Raw genomic sequence first — 23074 nt, forward strand, 5'->3', positions numbered from 1 at the left:
CTTTTCTTAGATAGACCTCAGTCTTATATTCAGCCAAGTTTTACATACTTTTCAGCATATGAAAATATCAAATGTAAGAACCTTGAACTGTTCCAGGATACCACTCAGTCTGGTGAAGAGAGCCTCTCCTTTCTGGTAACAGCCAAAAAATCCCTGGGCATTTCTATCAATGATTGCCGGGAATATCGTCTTCTCAGTCCCATCCCCTACACCTCGGAACACATTTGGGATCCCAATAAATTTCTTCAACTCACGGAAGTATTTAGCCTTCACCTCTTCGAACGCTGGGTTGAACTGTAGATGTCTTTGTCTGTAAAATTGTAGAATATGCTAATGATAAAAGTAAGATAATTAAAACAATAAGAATGGTATAGTAATAAGAACAAGAATCAAACACCACAAATGTTTTGCAGTATACATTATACATGTTATTCAATAAAATGTCTCAACTCAATACTAATATATCTATAAATATTTTTCCTTTTTCAAAACCCTTACATAAGTTAATGGACTTGATAATGACAACTTCAAATTTCCATTTGATTACATAGTCTCCAGAAGACATTTCTGCATTGTCCAGTTACCAAAAGCCATGTGTTTTATATGCTACATTAAGGTAGTTGACCCGTAATGACAGTTCCCGTGCAATTACTTTATATGTAACATTTTTGCATATGATCGATTCCACATCCTTTGGCAATTACAGAAATATGAGCCGCGCTATGGGAAAACCAACATAGTGGCTTTGCGACCAGGATGGATCCAGACCAGCCTGCGCGTTCGCGCAGTCTGGTCAGGATCCATGCTGTTCGCTAACAGTTTCTCTAATTGCTATAGGCTTTGAAAGCGAACAGCACGGATCCTGACCAGACTGCGCGGATGTGCAGGCTGGTCTTGATCCATGCTGGTCGCAAAGCCATTATGTTGGTTTTCTCATGGCACGGCTCATATTTTTTTTCTATAACAGCCAAAGAATGCCGAAATCACACACAGAGAATAAGAAACCAAACAGAAAATGCCGACTGTTATTATGGGTCCATAACCTTAATAGCAGATGAATGTCAAAATATCATGCAAGAAGATAAAATCACAAAGAAATTGTGATATGTAATCATGGGTCAAGTAAATCAAAGCAAAATTTAAATTTTTTGTTTAAAAAAAATATTCAACAACTGCAATAACTGACAAAGAGAATAGAACTCCTGATGCAACAAAATCAATAAAAACATCTGAAACTGGTAACATAATTTAGACAGGCATTTGTTTCTTACCTTTTGCTAAAGAAACTTCTACTACGCTTGTTCTTACTAGGATTTATGAAAGAAAATTTAGACTGATTATGAATATACTTTGGAATCTTTCAATTTTGTAGTTTCTGCACAAAAAAAACTATTTTATGTGAACATGAAATTTTGAATTTCAAATTCACCTTTTTAAAATCAACAGAAGTTAGCCCCATTAAACCAGACTGATCTCATAGTGACCTTGATCTAAGTCAAAATATTCTGGCTTTGAAGAACAATTTTAATTATTAAGAGACATGACACACATATTTGCACTCTGTTTCATTTGATTTTGTTTTCTTTTTGTTGGGTTTAATGTCATACCGACATAATTTCAGTCATACAGTGACTTTCAAGCTTTTCCTAGTGGAGCAAGCTCCAATGTGCTACTCTGGGCAATTTTCAAGCACAGGCCAGCACCCAGGTAGAACAACCAACATTTTGTAAGCCAAGTGGATAGCTTACTCACATGAAAGAATTTACACTCCAAGTGAGGTTTCAAACCCACAGAGATGAGGGGCAAGTTCTTCAAAGTCAGTAACCTTAACCACTTGGTCATGGAAATCCCCTTCTTGTTTTAAAATACTGCTGGATAAATCTACTACTGTACATCAAAAGCAAAATGTTCTTGCTAATATGAAGCTCACATTTACCACTAGAAACTCTCTTTAATCATGAAAGAAAATATTTTCTGCATTATCCACATGAAAAACAGTATATACAGTGTCTCGTAAGAAAGGTTTTCTATAATAGAAGCTTAATCTACCTGTATGTAAGATCCACTCTGATCTCAGGCAGGTTTTCATTGAGGGATTCAAGCCCCATCTTATACTGGAACTCCAGGGCCTTGTACAGCTGTCTGTCCCAGTGAGATTTCCATGGAGCCATGTGCTCTGGAGGGATGTTTTGCTGCAGAAGACAAGATTATGAGCAAATGCTCCACAGGATATAAGTACTGCTGCCCTTAACCCATACCCTGCTAAATTTCTATAATGAACTTGTTCATCTTTCAATGTGGATAGTAACCATTGACTGTTAAAAGGGGTGCTTACCAGAAAAATACTGACTGAATGATCTACACTGTTCGCAAAGGCAGAATCAATCGTGTCCAGCATTATAAGGGTTAGACATCAGTTTATACTGATCACTTTTAGTCAATTTTCAGAAATACTTGCAGCTTATTTGAATCTTCTTTGAATAATAGAAGTGGTATCTAATCAGGCATATTCATGAACACATAAAGCAATAGAAAGAGCAACCCTTATGTTAAGTGGTAGATGCTCATATCAAATTTTATTACAACTCCATTCTTCTTGACTAATAAGGTATCAAAAACGAAAAAAAAATACAATGAGCATGTTTAAAACAGCAGGATGTAGCATAAAAAATACACTCCAGTACAGTTCCACTTTTGTGGCACAGGCTTTGAATTTCAGTTTTAATAACAGACCTGTTTCTGCTGAAGATGACTATGTAGCATAAAGTTTGTAAGCTCACATAAGATATAAAGTATTTTTACCTTTGCTGTGATTTCAGTCATAGAGTATCTAATGTCTGTCAATATCTCCTTCCACTTCTTGTCCTGTCTCAACAAGTCTACACTCATCAACTGCTGAACCTGTTAAACAGAAGGATGTTACATGGTTAACTGTCAGATACTGTAAAATCATTTAATTTCGTGGGCATGAAATTTCGTGGTTTTGGTCAAAACGGCATTTTCGTGGGGATATGAATTCGTGGATTTCATTTTTTGAATATAAAATGAGTGGGAATTTTACTTGTTCATTGGGATTAAATTTCGTGGATTGACTCAACCACGAAATCCACGAAAATTAGTCCCCAACGAATATTAATGATTTCACAGTACCTATTAAACCTATTTTAAGATACAGCATGGTTTGTTCGAAGGTAATAAGCAGGTCTGGCTTCATGGTTTAAAAAAAAAAATGGAGATTTTGGAATTTCAAGACGGAGCAAATTATTAACTAATCAGATGCTGGAATATTGAGGCTGGTTTCCAGTCTGTGTTTTTTAACCTTGGGCCAACAATATTAGGGGAGTAGCTCTGCTACTAAAATAGGGTTATCTGGCAATCATTCTATTCTTCACTTAAGGCACATTGCTCCGGAGTTATGTATTTTACAATTGGACCTGCAGTTTGAGAAGATATTTTCTTTTAAGTTTTCCAAATAGGAAAACTAGCCCCGCTCTCTGGCAACCACATCTTTAAACGAAATAGAATGATTTGAAGGAATTCGGTAAAAGGTCACTGAATGAACAACGCTGTCACAATATTTCCCATAAAGCCATATAGAGAAAATTAGCACCACCCCCTGGCGGCCATGTTTTCAAACAAAGGGGAATGATTTGAAGAATTTTGTTAGAGGGTCACCCAAGGAACATTGTTGTCAACTTATTTTGAAACTGAGACACAGCTTTCAAAGGAAAAGATTTTTAAAGTTTTCCATATAGCCATGTGGGGAATATTAGCCCCTCTCCTGGCAGCCATGTTTTTCAAATAAACAGAATGATTTTGAAGAAATTTGATAGAGTGTCACCAAAGGGACATTTTTGTGAAATTATTGGTATTTCAAATCAGGCAAGCAGATTCTGTGAGTTTTAAAGTTTTTCCTTTTGGTTACAATGGCAACCAGAAATCAACATGGACAGCCAAGATTTGAAGGAATCTGAAATTGGATCATCCAAGGAACATCCTGTGAAGTTTGGTTGAAATAGGCATAGTTGTTAAAGAGACGTTTTTCACAGAAATCGTGAACTACGAACAGATGAAGGACAGACAACAGATGGATGATGGTCACATGAGCACTATGCGCTCAGCTGAGCTAAAATGAAAAACAAATTCACCATTTGTTTTACACTGCCATGAAACAAAATGGCTGCAAATTTGATAAAATTTAACATTGAAAATGTTCTCCTTTTTAAGCCGATTTTAAAATGCTTTCCCTGCCTAATCCTAGTAGACAGAATGAACATAAAACAAAGTTGCCTTTCCCTTAACGTTTACCCTGCTAAATTTCTAAAATGGACTGTTCAATCATTCAATTTGGGCAGTACCACCTATTATTCAAAGGGGTGTTCACTTAAAATTTACTGACTGAACAGCGAACAGTGCAGACCATGATCTGCCTGCATGCATGTGCAGGCTGATCTTGGTCCGCACTGGTCGCAAAGGCAAAATCATTAAAATAAAATCACCTTGTCATTTATATCAAAGTGAGATTTCCGGAGTTTTCTGTTCATTGTTGTAAGTTTCTCTGCTGCGGTTTGCAGCTTCCTGATGTAGATCTCTAACTCCTCTGGGTTGTCCCACGTCACCAACACATCCTCTCCTTTTACCTTAGCTCCTATCAATATCATAATGAATTATTGTTTATTATCATTAACATTATAAAAGAAAAGCATAAAAATATATATCAGTTATACATGTAAAACAGTTTCTCATCCCATAAGTTCAGCTGGAAGTGAATTTTATTCTAAACCAGATGTCCAGGAGTATAATACAGACACATTCTCTGAAACAATTTCATCATAACAACAAGAGGGCCATGATGGCCCTATATCGCTCACCTGTTATCATTGCACTTGAGGAAAAGAAGGTCCTCAGAAAAAATATCATAGTCCAAAGGACAGGAACAACAAAGGGAAGAAATTTAACCAAAAAGAAAAAAAATTCTTACAAGGTATAGATATGTCAAAATACACCTAACAATTGGAGGTACCATCCATGTTGTACCACAGAAAAGTGGTCTCGGTTTTTCCCTACGGCCAATAATAAAAAAGTTACTTAAAAAAAGCTATTTATAGTAACGTTAAAGGGAAGTAATTAAAAAAACAAATATTGTAAGTGAACAAAAAAAGAAGGATCTGCAACATAAATCTGTTGACAAAAATGAAATTTCAGATCAGTATCTTCATTAGTTATGGAGATATACCCATTTTAATATATTTACAATATTTGAAATAAAGGGAGGTAATTTGACATAAAATCAGTCCATAGTTATCTACCCTGATTGTCTCAGTCCAACTACTAACAATAATGAAATTTCAAATAAGTCCTATAAGTACTTACTGATATAAATCCATTTTGATTACAATCAGGGGAGGTAATCAGATATAAAATAACTCTGGAACCTACGATTGGATCTGATTTGTCATGGAATCCAAGATTTATTGTTGCTGAAGATATTTTGGGAGTTTGTATCAAATAAAACCATAAATGAAGTCTCTATATGGCTGCAAAAGCCAAAATAGCCAATTTTGGACCTTTAAGGGGCCATCACTCTGGAACCCATGATGGAATCTGGCCAGTTGAAAAAAGGAAGCAAGATCTCGTGGTGATACAAGTTGTGTGCAAGTTTGGTTAAAATAAAATCATAAATGAAGCTGCTATTGTGCAGACAAGGTCAAAATAGCTAATTTTGGCCCTTTCAGGGGCCATAACTCTGGAACCCATTAAGGGATCTGGCATGGATCAAGAAAGGAACCAAGATCTTATGGTGACACAAGTTTTGTGCAAGTTTGATTAAATTCAAATCATAAATCTTGGGCTGAGCGCGAAACTATTGTAACTGTATATAAGACTTATTATTTTTGATTAAAAAATAATAATATTTATTTCTGCGGCAGAAACGTTTTTGTTGAGTTATCACCATAAAAGCCGAGGGGATCAGATTGTTGTTTTGTTCCTATTTCGCTGACTTCCGGTATAGGCTAATAAATACCGGTCTTCGGTTTTCTCCATCCTTTTCCGTTCTGATCAGCTGATCGAGAGTCGTCATACTAAAAATTTATAAATCTTGAAACATCGTTCTTGTTAATGACTAAAAATGCCAGGCAGAGGTAGAGGCGTAAAGCGGAAGACAAGGAGCGACAGCCAAACTGCAGATGATGGTTCGAGGTTGCTTCAACCCGACCCAGGTAATTTATGTGCAGATACGCCAAATTCTAGTTTGATTGATTTTGAAGAAATAATGAGAGTTTCAGGTTATATTCCTTCTAATCTGTCTGATAAAGGGTGTGGTGGCAAATCTAAAACGACCCGGCAAGTGTCATGCACTGAACCGAATCCAGCCTCTGAGTCTAACGAGGTCGTAGAACTGTTGGATGAAACTGATAGAAATATGCAGGATGACTCGCAACACAATCTAAATCTTTCTAATCCTTTTGATTTTGGCAATGTAGTAAATATTTCCAATGCCCCTGAAATGGTACCTTTAGCTGATGATGATATTGCGGCGCACGTGCCAGCAACAATAAAACGGCAAATAGCTAGGAATGAGTATGTAAATATCGCACTGTTGCTAAAGGGCGCCGTAGAATTGTCGGAATACAATAATACTGGACTGCTGAGCGTGTCGCTCGATGGCAAAATCGAGGCACGCACAAATCAATGTAAAGAAAAAGTTCCAAATATTGAAAAATGGACAGATGCATTCATAATTTTTGCCTCTATTTACCTTTCTTCTCATGCGGACAAAGTATATGAGATGTTCCATTACATGTGGTTTATAAGAGAATGTGCCGCGCGACAAAGTGGCACGGGTTGGAGGGAGTATGATGAACAATTTAGGCTTAGGCAAGCGTTACGCCCATCATCATGGTCACATATTAATAACGATCTGTGGTGGAGATGTGTCCAAACGCGGCGTGTCGCCCCATTTTCTGGACCATCTACGCTCCGCTCATGTAACCAATTCAATCAAGGCATTTGTCGCTGGAGAATGTGTAAATATCCACATATTTGCTCGGAATGTGGTGCTCATCATCCAGCAGCACAATGTCCCAACAAAAATAATCGTAGATTTGATATGCCTACATTTCAAACAAACAATGCGCCAACATTTCGGAGAAGGTTCTTTCAAAATTCACAAAGAGCCAGAGGCTGTGGATTCTTCAGGGGCACACCTTCCAAAAATCAGTAGCGACCCAATTGATTTAGCTTCCATCCCGAACAATTGTGATGTGCTGACTTTAGCAAAAACACCAATAAATAAGGATGCTCTATACAGAAATTTAGCAAATTACAATCATAAGGATGCTTCAGTTTTAGCAAACGGTTTTAGGTTCGGTTTTGACATGCATTACTCAGGTCCACGTTTGACACGGGAATGTAAAAATTTGAGATCAGCTTTAACAAATCCAAAGATAGTTCAAGAAAAACTTAGCAAAGAAATTTTGGCCGGAAGAATGGCCGGTCCGTTCAGGGTTAAACCTTTTAAAAACCTCATTGTTTCACCAGTTGGTTTAGTACCAAAGAAAAATCCCGGCGAGTACAGATTAATTCATCATTTATCCTTTCCCGACGGTGAGTCGGTAAATTCCTATATTGACAGAGAATTTTGCTCAGTTACATATACGAATTTTGACGAAGCTGTGAAAATGATTCAAAATTTGGGTAGACACTGTAAACTTTTTAAAATGGACCTGAAGAGTGCATTTCATTTGATTCCTATTAGACATCAAGATTTTGAGCTGCTAGGTATAAAATTAGGTGATTTTTATTTTGTTGATAAGGCTCTCCCATTCGGTGCAGCGGTAAGCTGTAAAACATTTGAAAAATTTGCTACGTTTTTGGAACATGTCATTAAAAGGAAAATGACTTCGGGCCAACTTATTCATTATCTGGATGATTTTTTAGGCGGCGATAGGTCTTTTCAATTGTGTAGGTCAAATATGAACATTTTTAATGACTGTATGAAAGAGCTGAATGTCCCGCTGGCAGACGAAAAAACAGAGGGACCGTCAGAAATAATAATATTTCTCGGGCTCGAACTTGACTCGAACAAGATGCAGGTTCGAATTCCGTTAGACAAAGTCAGTGAAGTGGTCAGAAAAATAAATGACATATGGTCTAAACAGAAAGCAACGCTAAAGGAAATTCAGTCATTGATTGGCTCATTAAATTTTTGTTGTAGAGCCATTACCGCCGGCCGCCCATTTTGTCGTTGGTTGATTAAGGCAACGTGCGGTCTGTCTAAACCATACCACCATTTAAGAATAAGTAAGGACATGCAACTCGATCTGGAAATGTGGCTTTCCTTTTTTAAACACCACAATGGTATTTCCGTATTTCACGACAGGTTTTGGGTGTCAAATGATGAAATACAATTATTTACGGATAGTGCTGGAGGCCCAGGTTGCGGGTTCGGGATATTTTATAAAGGTCATTGGTGTCAAGAACTTTGGCCTAAGTCGTGGCGCCAACAAAATATTACGGCTGACATTACAGTTCTGGAACTATTTCCTATTTTAGTTGCGGTGGTCATTTGGGGTCAGGAATTGGAAAATAAGAAAATAAGATTTAATTGTGACAATGAAGCGGTTGTGTGCATTTTGAATACTTTAACATCTAAATCGGAGAAAGTGATGTGTTTGGTTCGTGCGTTAACTTTGAAGTTGTTAAACTTAAACATTTTGCTCAGAGCAAGTCATGTTCCCGGCGTGAATAATACCATTTGTGACGCTTTGTCCCGTTTTCAGAAAACAAGGTTCAGAGAACTAGCCCCCGACGCCGACAAGTATCCAGTTCAAGTACCAACGTACCTTTGGAACATCTTCGAGTCACAGCAAATAATCTAATAAAAAATAGCCTAGCTGGAAACACATTAAAAACTTACAGTACAGCCCTAAATGCCTTCAACAAGTTCAGGAGTACTTATAAATTATCAGAAAATTGGCCTACAAATCCGCAGCAAATTTTATTGTTTGTCGCCTATTGCTATGATAAAGGATTATCGTCAAGGTCAATCAAAACGTATGTAGCGGGTCTTGCATATTTTCACAAGATCAATGGCTGGTTAGATTTTATGGACAACTTTATTATCACCAAACTTTAAGAGGGATGCTCCCGATTAAGAAAGTCTAAAGATAATAGGGCACCAATAACAAAAGCTATTCTCCATAAAGTCATCCAGGAACTGCCAAAAGTGTGCAAATCTCAGTATGAAATAACATTATTTACGGCGGTTTGGGTATTAGCTTATTTCGGTCTTTTTCGAATTAGTGAATTGGTAGCTTGTTCGCCTATTGGTTTAAATTATAATATTAAGGCTGATGACGTAACAGTGTCAAGAGATAATCATTCAATAACTCTTAAACTTGATAAATACAAAACTAAGCAGTCTGGTATACCCACACTTATCAGGATTCCAGAAGAACGTGATTTAAATTTATGCCCTGTTAAAACTTTGAATAAGTTTCTATCTATAAGGCCCAAAGTAGGCGGTGCCTTGTTTTGTCACGCCGACGGTAAAACTGTGACAAGATATCAATTTACAGCTATCTTGGAAAAATGTATTGTAAGAGCAGGCTTGAACATAGATATTTACAAATCCCACAGTTTTCGTATAGGCCGGGCAACAGACCTAGCAATCGAGGGAGTGCCTGTATCTGTCATTAAGCAATTAGGGCGCTGGTCTTCAGATTCATACAAAAAATATATAAGGTAGTTTAAACAGTAAACGTAATGGTGAAAATGGTTCTTATTACTTTTCTACAGATATCTGGATACTGGGTGACTCCATTCCACACTGGGCTGGAATTAGGGCAAAGGAGACAGGCAAGACAAATTTACGAGCCCCGGGTGGAAAGGTCATTGGTTGGTGGGGCATCAGGGGAATGTCATGGAGTGATTTCAGGCTGTCTATCCAAACCAACGTTTTACTGTGTAAGCAGCCAGAATTGGTTTTCATTCATTTAGGGGGCAATGACCTTCGAACACTATCTGTAGCCCAAATGTTTAAGATTATTAAAAAAGAAATTAATTACGTAAGCGAGGCATTGCCAAACAGCACTTTGATTTGGATTGACATTTTGCAGAGGCTCTCTTGGGGAGGTTCGGATGCAGAAAACATCCGAATGGAAGCAAAGGGCAGACGAGTAAATCGTTGGGGCTATAAGCGTGTGTCACGTCATCCGCGCTCTGATTTGTTAGTTATTGACATTGATCATAAAACGCAGGGTTTTTATAGACGGGATGGGGTGCACCTGTCTGATGTGGGGCTAGAATTCTATTTAGACGCCTTAAAAGACTCAATTACGAAGAATCTCTCTCGTTAAGTACTTGTTAAGTTATAGTCTATTTTCACATTGTTTTAACGTCAAACAATTTTAACTGTCAAAGTGATCTGCTTCCCTGAATTTTTGGGGAAATAAATTTTAGCAAATTTATTGTGGCGGAAAAATTCAGCCGGTCGTATGAGCAGGCAAGCATATGTTTTGTGATTTACGGATAGCTCATAATTTTTATATACACAAAGTTTCATTAAGTGAGTTGCGGCTCGTGGCTTCACTTAAGGTGCTCCTTTCAGGACACAGATCTTGGGTAGCCCAATGCCGTTATTCACTTGCTTATACATCATTACAAGTATTTTCAATCGTGTTACGAAGTTGACGTACTCGTTATCATGTCGGTATGTCGGTTTACTGTATACGGCATCAGTATAAATAGGTTATGGTAAATGTAAGTTATCAATTGCTCGCCACGGTCGATTCTAGTCATCGGTGTATACGTTGACTGTATAAATTGTTAATGTTGGTTCTAGTCAATCAGCAATTGACTGTGTATGTAGTTATCTTGACGAGTTCCATGTTCATGAGGAACCGTGTGGCCGGTTCTAGTCGATCAGCGATTGACTGTTTAATAAATCCATGATCATGAGGAATCATCCACTTGCACCCTGTGGACGGTTCTGATCGATCTGCGATCGATCTGTTGTCTGTGAAACTAATATTATATAATGTACAGGTGATATCGTGGTGAAGTTTTGTTATTACCCGTTTACTATAATTTTATGCGTCCGTGGTATGGTTAAATGTGTTTGTAACGTAATTTGGTTTTATGACATGGTTCGTATCGTTGTGAACTAGGTTTTGCCCGTAAATAGAAACAATCTAGCGTAATTCCTAGTGTCACGATTTAAATGTTTCCATTAAAACCTTGAATCTTGAAGAGGTGAAATAACACATATGCTTGCTTGCTCGACGTCGTTTTTTACAATTTTGATATAGCCTGGGGTTTTACAATTTACGAAACATTATCCAGCATATCATTTCACACGGCCATATCTGCCACTTACTAATAGTAATACTAGATTGTCTTACTGTCTGACTATTGGTGCCAATGTTGATGTTAGGTAAATTAAACTCAGTAGTATCGTTAAAGGTGTTTATTCTCTTTTTAATTCTAGAGTCTTAAAATAAATAAAGAACAAGATACAATAGTTTCGTGCTCAGCCCCCGAAAAGAAGCTGCTATTGTGCAGACAAGGTCAAAATAGCTAATTTTGGCCCTTTCAGGGGCCATCACTCTGGAACCCATAATGGAATCCCGCCAGTTCAAGAAAGGAACCAAGATCTTATGGTGATACAAGTTGTGTGCAAGTTTGATTAAAATAAAATCATAAATGAAGCTGCTATTGTGCAGACAAGGTCAAAATAGCTCATTCTGGCCCTTTCAGGGGCCATAACTCTGGAACCCATAAAGGAATCTGGCCAGTTCAAGAAAGGAACCAAGATCTCGTGGTGATACAAGTTGTGTGCCAGTTTGGTATAAATCAAATCATAAATAAAGCTGCTATTGTGCAGACAAGGTCAAAATAGCTAATTTTGGCCCTTTCAGGGGCCATAACTCTGGAACCCATAATGGGATCTGGCCAGTTTAAGAAAGGAACTGTGATCTTATGGTGATACAAGTTGTGTGCAAGTTTGGTTAAAATAAAATCATTAATGAAACCACTATCCTGCAGACAAGGAATTGTTGACGCACGGACGGACGGACTGACAACGGACGACGGACGAAGGGTGATCACAAAAGCTCACCTTGTCACTATGTGACAGATGAGCTAATAAAACCTATATCTAAGGCCAAGTGTCTTAAACAATTGTTTTAGGTAGGGAATGTGAGGGATGCTTCCTGAGAAGGAAGTTTGTACTGGAAACTAGACACCACAAAACAACAAAACACAATTCAATCTAGCCATGTATCAAATGTGTTTAATATAAAGAATTTTTTTTTTCCAGATCTTATGACCTGAATGATCAATCAGTGAACAGAAAATGCGATCAACATCATCCTATCTGTTAATAAAAACTTATTTGGTAAAATTTTAACATTTTATATCCACCATTGGGTTAAGTACGTAACCAATCTTACCAGTTTTGGGATTTTTTGCCAGTTTCTCAAACTGTAAGGCAGCCTCTAACATCATTGTTTTCTGACTGGGAATCATCTGCTGATCAATCGTGTTATAGAAATGAGCAACCTGAAACATCAAACATATTCACAGGTCACACTGGCTCAAAACTTGATTCAGCCAAATTCCATGCAAAAGTAACGTATGTATAGCATTACATACACTTTGTAAGAAAATATCTTCATTCTGAATATCAATCGATATATCTTCATCTACACAGCATGAATACTTAACAAGCAAAATATCATTGTTATCTTTAAATTCAATAAAAACAAGAGCTGTCTGTTGACAGCGTGCTCGACTATTCGAAGAATTGATGGAAGTATAGGGTCAAAATATTACCAGAGATTTTCGGACAAAAGAAAATTATTAATAGATAAGACAAACAATGTACCTGTATTTGTAGATTTGGGAAAGTCTTGCACTATATGGCAATGTGTAACCATGAAGGTAAGCAAGTGTTCGAAGTTTCAAAGCCATATATCAGTTTAGACAAAATATGGAATGGTATGCGATACTTAACTAATTTCAATGTCAAATAAGGGCCATAACTGAGCTAAAGTCATTGTCCTAGTTATGTAGTCTTGCCTACATATGTAGACTATGATGGTAAACAAGTGATCAGAGTTTCAAAGCCATATGACAAACAGGTTAGGCAAAATATTGACTGGTATGAAAAATTTAACTGATTTCTAAGTCCAAAAAGGGCCATAATTCAGCCAAAATAGTTGACAGAGTTATGTACTCTTGCCTACAGATGGAAATCATGACGATAAATGAGTGTTCAAAGTTTCAAAGCCACATGTCAAATAGTTTTGACATAACACTGACTTGTACGAAAACGGAAACAATTTCCCAGTCCAAAAAGGGCCGCAATTCAGCCGAAATATTTGACAGAGTTATGTACTCTTGCCTATAGATGGAAATCATGATGATAAACAAGTGTTCAAAGTTTCAAAGCCACATGTCAAATAGTTTTGACAAAACGTTGACTTGTACGAAAACTGTACCAATTTCCAAGTCCAAAAAGGGCCATAATTCAGCCAAAATAGCTGACAGAGTTATGTACTCTTGCCTACAGATAGAGACTGTTATAATAAACAAGTGATAAAAGTTTCAAAGCCATATGTCAAACACTTTACACAAAATATGAACTGGTACGAAAAACTTAACCAAGATTTGTAAGTTAAAAGGGGCCATAATTCAGCCAAAATCCTTGATGGAGTTATGTACTCTTGCCTTAAACTGGACATGGTGATGGTAAACAAGTGTTGAAAGTTTCAAAGCTTTATCTCAAAAGACTTTGTCAAAATGTGGACTGGTACGAAAAACTTAACCAAGGTTTGACGCCGACGCCAACGCCGTGGTGAGTAGGATAGCTCTACTTATTCTTCGAATAGTCGAGCTAAAAAGTGAAGCAAAAAACTAACTGATCTATAGTTTATCATTTGTGAGACTTATCTTAATTCTATACACAGCAGTAATGAAAAATCATTAACTGAGATTACATTGACTTACCTGCTTCAGAATGCATCCGTGCCTGTAGAATTTCTGTGCTGTGGATGCAACATGTTGTATCTTGGCAGGAACAGCAAAACCAAGGGCAGATAACTGCCTCACTTCCCTCATCAGTGTGACCAGTCTGTCACCATAGTTCACTCGCAATTCTCCACTCTTTGTGTCCAACTCCATCAGTCTACCATTTGTCTCCAAACTGTAAATATAGGAACAAATTCCCATTTACTAAACTGTTTGTGTATAACAAACCTTTACATAATTACACATATGTATATCCTTTTAACCCTTTTCTTGCTAGACACGACTGATTCTGTCTTTGCAACCAGTGTAGATCATGATCAGCCTGCACTTGCATGCAGTCTGATCAAGATCTGCATGGTTCACCATTCAGTCAGTACCTTTTTGGTAAGCACCCCTTTTAACAGTTAATGGTACTGTCCAAACTGAAAGATGGACAAGTTCATTACAGAAATTTAGCATGGTAAGGGTTAAATCATTACTATTCATGGGGGACTAGTTTTCATGGATTTCCTGGTTCAGCCAATCCACAAAGTTTAATATCAACAAACAGGTAAAATTTTTATTCATTTCACATTCAAAATTTAAAATCCACAAATTCCCATCCCCATGAAATAGCCTTTTGACAAAAAACATGAAATTCCTTACCCACTGTATCAAATGACTTCACAGTTGAGCTCAAATCATTAAAACAAAATGAAAATGAATCACATTGTTTCAAAACTGAAATCCGATACATATCATCAGTTTAATTAAGGATCCATTTGGCAAACTAGCTACAAAACAGGAATCATTTGTGCATGTGTACAAAAGACAATGAATAGAATGCAGCTTCTTTACCTCTCTAAAAGGACAATTAAATGTTTATAATAAAAAGAATTCTCGGGTTGTAATCAATGTTTACAGGGATCCAGCCTGACTAAACAAAAACACACTGGTACCTAAGAGGTTTTTTCGTGTCATCAATGAGCGCCTGTATGTCACGTGACCACTCATCAAAAGCCTCCTGTCTCCAATTGACCATCTCATCAAGGAACTCAGTAGCATCCTTTCTAAATCTCTGGAATCCACTCAGATCACTGAGTAAACTTTCTGCAGTTTTTATGTTCTCTTCTAGCTGTAATATAGAATAATTCATGCAGTATCATGAAAGCATGAGGCCCATTTTGGGTTAAATTGCTAATCTAATGAGGGAATCATATGTTATTGTAATCTTGGCTCAGCTAAACATTACTGGAAAAGACACGATGAAATATGCATGAACTAAACAAAAAAATGTCACATTGCAGAAAGTATTATACAACAATGAGCATTTTTAGGTTTCACAAAAATGTATCTTAAAATCACAAAATCCACTGAGCCTGAATACTGAGTTTAGATAAACTTCAGTATATAGCACCTTCAGCTGATTCAATAATGCAAGGCTCAGATTCTCTAACCAAAACCTAGTTTAGCTTTTGCTTAATTGAAACCAAACGTTTACTGCATATTAACTGCTTACAAAGAGAGATAACTCTACTTGTTAATACCTTTGCTTCTATCTGCCTCACATACACAATGGTGTTGACAAACTCAGGCAAGTTCTTTCCCTTGGGTGCTCTCCCACCACTGGCGTCACTGAAGTTCTGTTGCAATGACTTCTGATGTACAGTCAGCTGGCCAAGCAATGTCTCTCTGTAATATACACAATGTCATCAAGCTCAAGATAAACTCCTGAAAGTTATACACTTAAGTAAAAATTCCATATTTTTTTCCAACTTTCGAAGAGATATTTTGAAACGCTATGTCCAATTAAACTGACTCATATCCTGGTTTCACATTCAAATCAGTTTGAAAAACTTTGAATAAACTATTACCATACTAAAGTTCATTAATTTTATCTGTATCTAATTTGTAAAAGACCTACAGTTGTCCTCCTAGATTTCATATCAGCAGTCAATGAAGAGAGAGATAATATGAGAATTTCTGTCAGAACCATTTAGAATATATATGGCAATATTTAAGTTTCAACAATGATGCTCTGCATCTACAAAACTATGAGATTTCTCTGGCATGTTAGAATGAATTACAATAGAACTGCCCACTCAAGCATAAATGGGCAGAGTAAAAAATCTGGCTCGATCAAGCAATCAATTAATGTAGTTCCCAGTAATTTTCCTTATAGTATTTTTGTTTGAATTACTCGAAACCATGGATAACTTGAGTATTTTGCCCATCCCTTGTAACTTCAAGTGGTCAGTTCTTTACTGTACCCTAGCTCCACTGAGATCAAAATAGTTTCAACCGGAATACCATCAACACGGCAACGATGAGGAATAACTATTTCAAGTTTAAGGTAGTTCTGCACGTTTGGACTGAAATTATTTCTACAATGTAGAATTCGATTAAACACTGATTTTTCAAAACTTCCGAATATACCTAGAAAATTAAGCAAATAAAAAAGATAGGGTCGTGTGCTTGATTTCTTGCTAGTCCGATTTGAAAAATAGGGACCTCACGCAATATTTCATAATGGGAGTCTATGGGAAAATCTTAACTTTCATAACAATTCTGCGAATAGAAATTGTTCTACAATGTAATTTTGATGAAACTTCTCACAGTTGTAAATAAAGACATGGCCTATAATTTGATGAAATAAAATATGTAGGTCCTTGTGCTTATTTTTGAGATATTTGACCATGATTAAAGTAAACCGGGCATTTCACGCTAATTTTAAGACGTTATTTTGAATTATTTAACGAGTGATATGTTTTAATATCAAATTTTGACTTTACAATATAGTAACAGTGCCATTGTAATAAATTTACTCACAGGTTGCAATTAATTTATAAAATGATTTTCTGTTCCGTACGCCGAATCCAATCTTTATTCTACGTTTTCCGGAAAAATGGCGTGACGCCATCACTTCCGGTTTATCAAACGTGCAGAACTACCTTAAAGTAAATCCTTTGAGTAATTACAGAGATAAAGAGAAAGTGCATCAAAACTTTAACCAAGGTTTGGATGTGGAAGGATGCCGACACCAGGACGAATAGGAAAGCTCTCCATAAATACTTTGTATAGTAGAGATAAAATTACCTCTCTCCAACCATTTCTTTACTGATACCTGGTCTCTTGATGAGGGATTTATATCTCTGGAATTCTCTCAGCAACTGTGACAAAAAAAAAATTTGTACATATATCTTAAAAATCGAATTTACCAACTGCCTTAAAACAGATACTTGCTAGCATGTTGACACGCTCAGACATCAAGATCATCAGTTGATGCATTATATATATCTTAACATAAGAGTTATATTACACTTTCAGGTACACAATATGTAGGTATACCTTAAAAATCTTCTTACATAGATGTGTAATGAAACATTCAATTAACTACATACAAGGAAAGTCTATATGTGAATATACGTGTTAGATGAAGTAGTACAAAATCAAATCAAATCAGATAGTTTAGAAAGATACCCTACTAGAGCTGAAAATTCAATGATAAAGGACTGATCAAGATGTAAGCCCATTAAATTGTCAAGTGAAAACTAAAATCCACTTCATCTATATCAAATCAAATTTCATATAAAAAAAATTAGACTAAATATCAGGTGTGCCATACTTGCTGGGGATTCCCCTCAAGTTGTCTAAATTGACCCCTGAGTTTGGCAACCGTTTTCTGTTCAGCTGGTGCCATACTTCTCTCATACTGACTGACAGCCGCCGCCCACAGTGGGGCAGTATAGGGGTTGTACTGCAGAGGATTGAGGCCCATAAATGGCGCAAAAGCATCATCTACTCTCAATTCTTTCTGTTCCTGGGACGTCATCAACCTCAGCTGCTGGTCATGTACAATACGTAACTCGAGAATCTGTAAATTTAAAACAAATTTAACTCATATCAGCTTGTAGCATTAGTTAGGAAGAAAATAAACCAAGTTCCCCAGAATTACTTTAAGCTAAAATATCACTTTCTAATTTCCTTTCATAGTGTTTCTTCTTGGAAAATTTCAAAATTTAAAGATTTTTAGCTTGTTTTTAATTCAACATTTTCAGAAGCGTGCTCATTTACTCAATGTTGTCAGTTCATCTTTCCTTAATATTAGATTTACCAAAAATAATCATTATCAGCTAGAGATGGAAAGAAAGATATACATTGTAGAGTTATTCAGTATTTCATAGTTTTAGCTAACATTTTTAAACTACACAACGTACCTCCTCTATTCTGGCACCAAGTTTCTTCAGACCTTCCGGGGAACATTTCTCTCCCTTCCATGGGTGGAAATTGAATCTCTTCCAAAACTGAGTTGTCAGTGTCTCACATGATGCTATCCAGCGTTCACAGATCAGCTGCCCTGAGCGCAACGCCTCCTTGATAGTACCAAACTGCCCAGACCAAAGATTTTCTTCCGACAACTTCCTTTGCACATAACGCCCAAGGGACCCAGCTGTTATTATTGAGAAGAAAAACTTTGAACATTTACCAGCGTCCTTTCCTTTATTAACAAAAGTATCATTTCATAAGATGGTTTCTTCAAACTGCATGAAATTGGCATGATTATGTCAGCGGTACCCCCTAACATTAACACAAGTTTTACCCTCACCCAAAAATGTCCTTTTTCATAACTTTTGTTTACTATCACAGACTCTTACATCTCATTAGTTTCAACAAAAAGTGGGCTTATTTATTCATGAAACTAACTGATGTAAATATAAATCAAAGTAGAGTGTCTATTCAATATCTATGTACCGGTAGGTACATTGAGCAATTTTGTAATTAACCCTTTCATTTGCATTTAAAAGCAATATACAGTTACACTTCAACAGTTCTACATACTATACAAAAACTTATTTATTACAAACCTATACATTCCATAAGGTGTCTCATCCTATTTTCTGGATACACATCAAACTCAGTCTGTCTCCACACATCATCCAGCGTATCTTGTGTGATATCTACTATCTCCATAGCATCTTGTAAAGACATGGCGTCCAGACCTCCATAGTCCTTCGATATAGGTTTGAACAATTCAACAAAGTGTTCAGCCCTCTCCCTGGCATCACCCTTACCCACACGTGCATTGTCTGCCCAGTAATCAAACTCATCGACTGGGGTTAGAATACCTAAATGATAAAAAAAGTAAGACGATCATTAAAATGGAAAGTATTTCTAAACCACTGCAAATATGATACGATCACTGATACAGTAAAAAAAACAACATTTCATGTGTTGAACCTTATGTATGTGAACATTCCCAAACATATACATTTGTTATATGAACAGTATGTGGGGAGTTTATATACCATACATAACTCTTACCCTGCTATATTTCTATAATGGACTGGTCCATCTTCCAATTTAGGCAGTACCATTTATCATTTGAAGGGGTGTTTACTAAAAATTTACTGACTGAATAGCGAACAGTGCAGACCATGATCAGACTGCACGGATGTGCAGGCTGATCTTGGTCTGCACTGGTCGCAAAGACAGAATCACTTGCCGCCAGCAGGCTAAGAGTTAGTGAGAATAAAAACTGCTAGAATCAGAAGTATACTGTTTTATCGAAATTTGCCCTTGTCAACATTTTCTTACCAGTGATATACGTTTCTTTTAATATCAAATATCATACATACTTCCTAAGTTTTCCTCCCCTCCATCTCTACCCCTGAATGTGGGGTCCTGTTTCCTGAGGGCACTTCCGAGCCCTGCCTCCAACTCTCCAAGGAGACTTTGTAGTTTTGGGTCTATGTTCTTGCTCCACTTTCCATCTTCACACAGCAGTGGAGCATATACCTACATAAAATAACATGTAGGCATTCAGGGAAGATATTAAACCAATATAATAAATATGAGGAAATTTATATAATTAAATATGGGTTCATTCCACTATGATAAAAGAGTGATTCCATTTAACCGAGCAAAACCAAATTTCTAAGTTAAAAAGGCAATAATTCTGACAAAATACAAGAAAGAGTTATGATTCTTCATTTAATTATTTTCAATCAAAGATTATAAACAAAGTTCCAAAGTTACTGCTTATAGTTTTCAAGTATAGTGAACCTAAACAGAAGTTAACCGATACAAACTCCCATTGCCTCCATCATCTATAATATGTAAGTGTTCCTTCTTGACTATTATTTTAACAAGAGCACCGCCTTGCGGGTGCTGACGCTCATCTGATTTTTTTTAGTGTAATAGAAATATTGTCCTACCCATGATTTTCTAAGTCTAAAAAGGGCCATCATTCTTGCAAAAAGCAGGATAGAGTTATGTTTCTTGATGTACAGTGTCCACTTATGATGGTGAAAAACTGTTGCAAGTTTTAAAGCAATAGCTTTGATAGTTTATGAGAAAAGTTGACTTAAACATAATACTCAACCAAGAAAATGATTTTCTAAGTCCAAAAGGGGCAATAATTATTGCAAAAAGCAGGATGGAGTTATGTTGCTTGCTGTACAGGGTCAGCTTATGATGGTGAACAAGTGTTGCAAGTTTCAAAGCAAAAGCTTTGATAGTTTAAGAGAAAAACTTGACCTAAACATAAAACTTAACCAAGAAATCTGATATTTTCTAAGTCCAAAAGGGGCCATAAATCTTGCAAAAAGCAGGACGGAGTTATGTTTCTTGCTGTGCAGGGTCAACTTATGATGGTGAACAAGTGTAGCAAGTTTTAAAGCAATAGCTTTGATAGTTTAGGATTAAAGCTGACCTAAACATAAAACTTAACCAAGAAAACTGATTTTCTAAGTCCAAAAGGGGCAATAAATCTTGCAAAAAGCAGGATGGAGTTATGTTTCTTGATGTACAGGGTCAGCTTATGATGGTGAACAAGTATTCCAAGTTTCAAAGCAATAGCTTTGATAGTTTAGGAGAAAAAATGACCTAAACATAAAACTTAACCAAGAAATCTGATATTTTCTAAGTACAAAAGGGGCCATAAATCTTGCAAAAAGCAAGATGGAGTTATGTTTCTTGCTATACAGGGTCAGCTTATGATGGTGAACAAGTATTCCAAGTTTCAAAGCAATAGCTTTGATAGTTTAGGAGAAAAGCTGACCTAAACAAAAACTTAACCAGGCAACGCCGACGCAGACCTCTCCGCATACTTTAACTAATGCTGATTAAATGTTGCATACTCTTGAAGCTATAGGTCCTTAAAATGATATAAGTGTCAACCAGGAGATTATTTCTCAAAGAGGAGAAGAGATCTGCACATATGATTAGAGAACAAGAGCTGTCTCCGTAGGATGACACATGCCCCCGATGGCACTTTGAATGAATAATTATGGCCGAAGTTAGAGTTTAGGACCTTCGACCTACGGAGCTGGGTCTTGCACGCGACACATCGTCTTACTGTGTCGCACATTCATGCATTGTTATTTTAAAATCCATGCATGAATGACAAAGATATGGACCGGACATGCCCATCAATGCACCATCATGAAAAATGATCTTTAACGTCTAAGTGTGACCTTGACCTTTGAGCTATGGACCTGGGTCTTGCGTGTGACATGTCGTCTTACTGTGGTACACATTCATGCCAAGTTATTTGAAAATCCATCCATCGATGACAAAGATATGGACCGGACACGCCCATCAATGCACTATCCTTTAACATCTAAGTGTGACCTTGACCTTTGAGCTACGAACCTGGGTCTTGCGCAGGACACGTCGTCTTACTGTGGTACACATTCATGCCAAGTTATTTGAAAATCCATCCATCGATGACAAAGATATGGACCGGACACGCCCATCAATGCACTATCCTTTAACGTCTAAGTGTGACCTTGACCTTTGAGCTACGGACCTGGGTCTTGCGCACTGCACGATGTCTTACTGTGGTACATATTCATGCCAAGTTATTTGAAAATCCATCCATCGATGACAAAGATATGGACCGGACACGAAAATTGCGGACAGACCGACAGACGGTTCAAAAACTATATGCCTCCCTTCGGGGCCATAAAAAACTAAGCTTGGGAATCCAAGCTCTTAAATGATGAACCTAATCCTCTGAATCAACCAGATGCTTTCTCGTCATGCTCGTTGAACTGAGATTTCTGATCAAAATAGAGCAGACTACATTTTATCTTTAAAACGGGAGATGATTTCAAAAGCTTGTTCTGGTAAGTCACAGGAAACAGAAGTATTTATAATTCCCGGGATTAAAGAATTATAAATACTTCTGTTTCCTGTGACTTACGGTGTATTTAAAAGACTGAGAAAAAAATACGAAAACAAATTTTGAAATCATCTCCCGTTTTCGAAGATAAAGTAGCCTGGTTTTTCATGATACCGGTGTACTAAACATGCGCTAAACGAACGAAACTAAAGAAAACAATTCACCTGAATTGTTTATTATTTCTTTGCTGCTTCCTACATCTTTCCTCATTCTTATAATGAATTAAAAACTTTAATAATCTGATTATTGTTTATTAATTCCCGCTGAGTATGATGCCATGTTGTAATCTGACTAGTCAAAGTTGTTTCCCATGATACCGGTGTAATCATAAAAAAGTGTCAACTATGGAAAGCCTGATACACAATTATATTAATATTTCCCAATACTTCAGGTGAGTTTACAGTTTATGATTTCAGACAAATTTCAAAAGTTTTTTTCAACACAAAAAGACGTACACTGAGCAATCTTACACTTAGCCTGCATATTACCAAAGATAAACCTTTTACAAGTGATACCTAGATCTATTCTTTTAGACCTAGATCTATCTAGGTCTAAAATTTTGGAAAGAATTTCACCAGCTACCATAATCAAAGAATAGCAAAGTTATCTTGTGAGAATATACATTAAAATCTTTTTTAAATGACAGACCCATATATCAAATGCACAGGTTGTACAGGAGCTTAACTGGGTATCGTTATATTTCGCATACTGATGTAATTCCATTATTTTTGCCTTAATGGCTTGCCATACTTTCATTTCTCAGAAATGTCCTAAATATAGAAACAACATGGCTTCCGGTTTAGTGACGTCATCAGCAATCTGTCAGACGATATTTTCGCTAAAAATTTAAGACAATAAACACTGTTTATAGGAAAT

General features: G+C 36.7%; 1 protein-coding gene across 1 annotated transcript in view; it reads right to left on the bottom strand.

Annotated features, from left to right (window-relative positions):
• LOC123557214 (cytoplasmic dynein 2 heavy chain 1-like) overlaps positions 1–22408 on the bottom strand; it is a 105789-nt gene extending 83381 nt beyond the window's left edge. The window contains exons 1-15 of the mRNA XM_053544602.1: positions 22397–22408; positions 19650–19809; positions 18879–19139; positions 18231–18463; positions 17639–17887; positions 17110–17183; positions 15561–15705; positions 14973–15148; positions 14014–14209; positions 12456–12564; positions 4500–4648; positions 2803–2901; positions 2050–2192; positions 1272–1307; positions 82–310 (exon numbers count right to left, since the gene is read on the bottom strand). Of these exons, the coding sequence (XP_053400577.1) occupies positions 82–310; positions 1272–1307; positions 2050–2192; positions 2803–2901; positions 4500–4648; positions 12456–12564; positions 14014–14209; positions 14973–15148; positions 15561–15705; positions 17110–17183; positions 17639–17887; positions 18231–18463; positions 18879–19139; positions 19650–19809; positions 22397–22408 (2271 nt within the window). The remainder of the gene's footprint in view (positions 1–81; positions 311–1271; positions 1308–2049; positions 2193–2802; positions 2902–4499; positions 4649–12455; positions 12565–14013; positions 14210–14972; positions 15149–15560; positions 15706–17109; positions 17184–17638; positions 17888–18230; positions 18464–18878; positions 19140–19649; positions 19810–22396) is intronic.
• Between the last annotated feature and the right edge of the window lie 666 nt (positions 22409–23074).

The sequence above is a fragment of the Mercenaria mercenaria genome, chromosome 5 (genome assembly GCF_021730395.1).
Source record: "Mercenaria mercenaria strain notata chromosome 5, MADL_Memer_1, whole genome shotgun sequence".
In the NCBI taxonomy this organism is placed as follows: domain Eukaryota; kingdom Metazoa; phylum Mollusca; class Bivalvia; order Venerida; family Veneridae; genus Mercenaria; species Mercenaria mercenaria.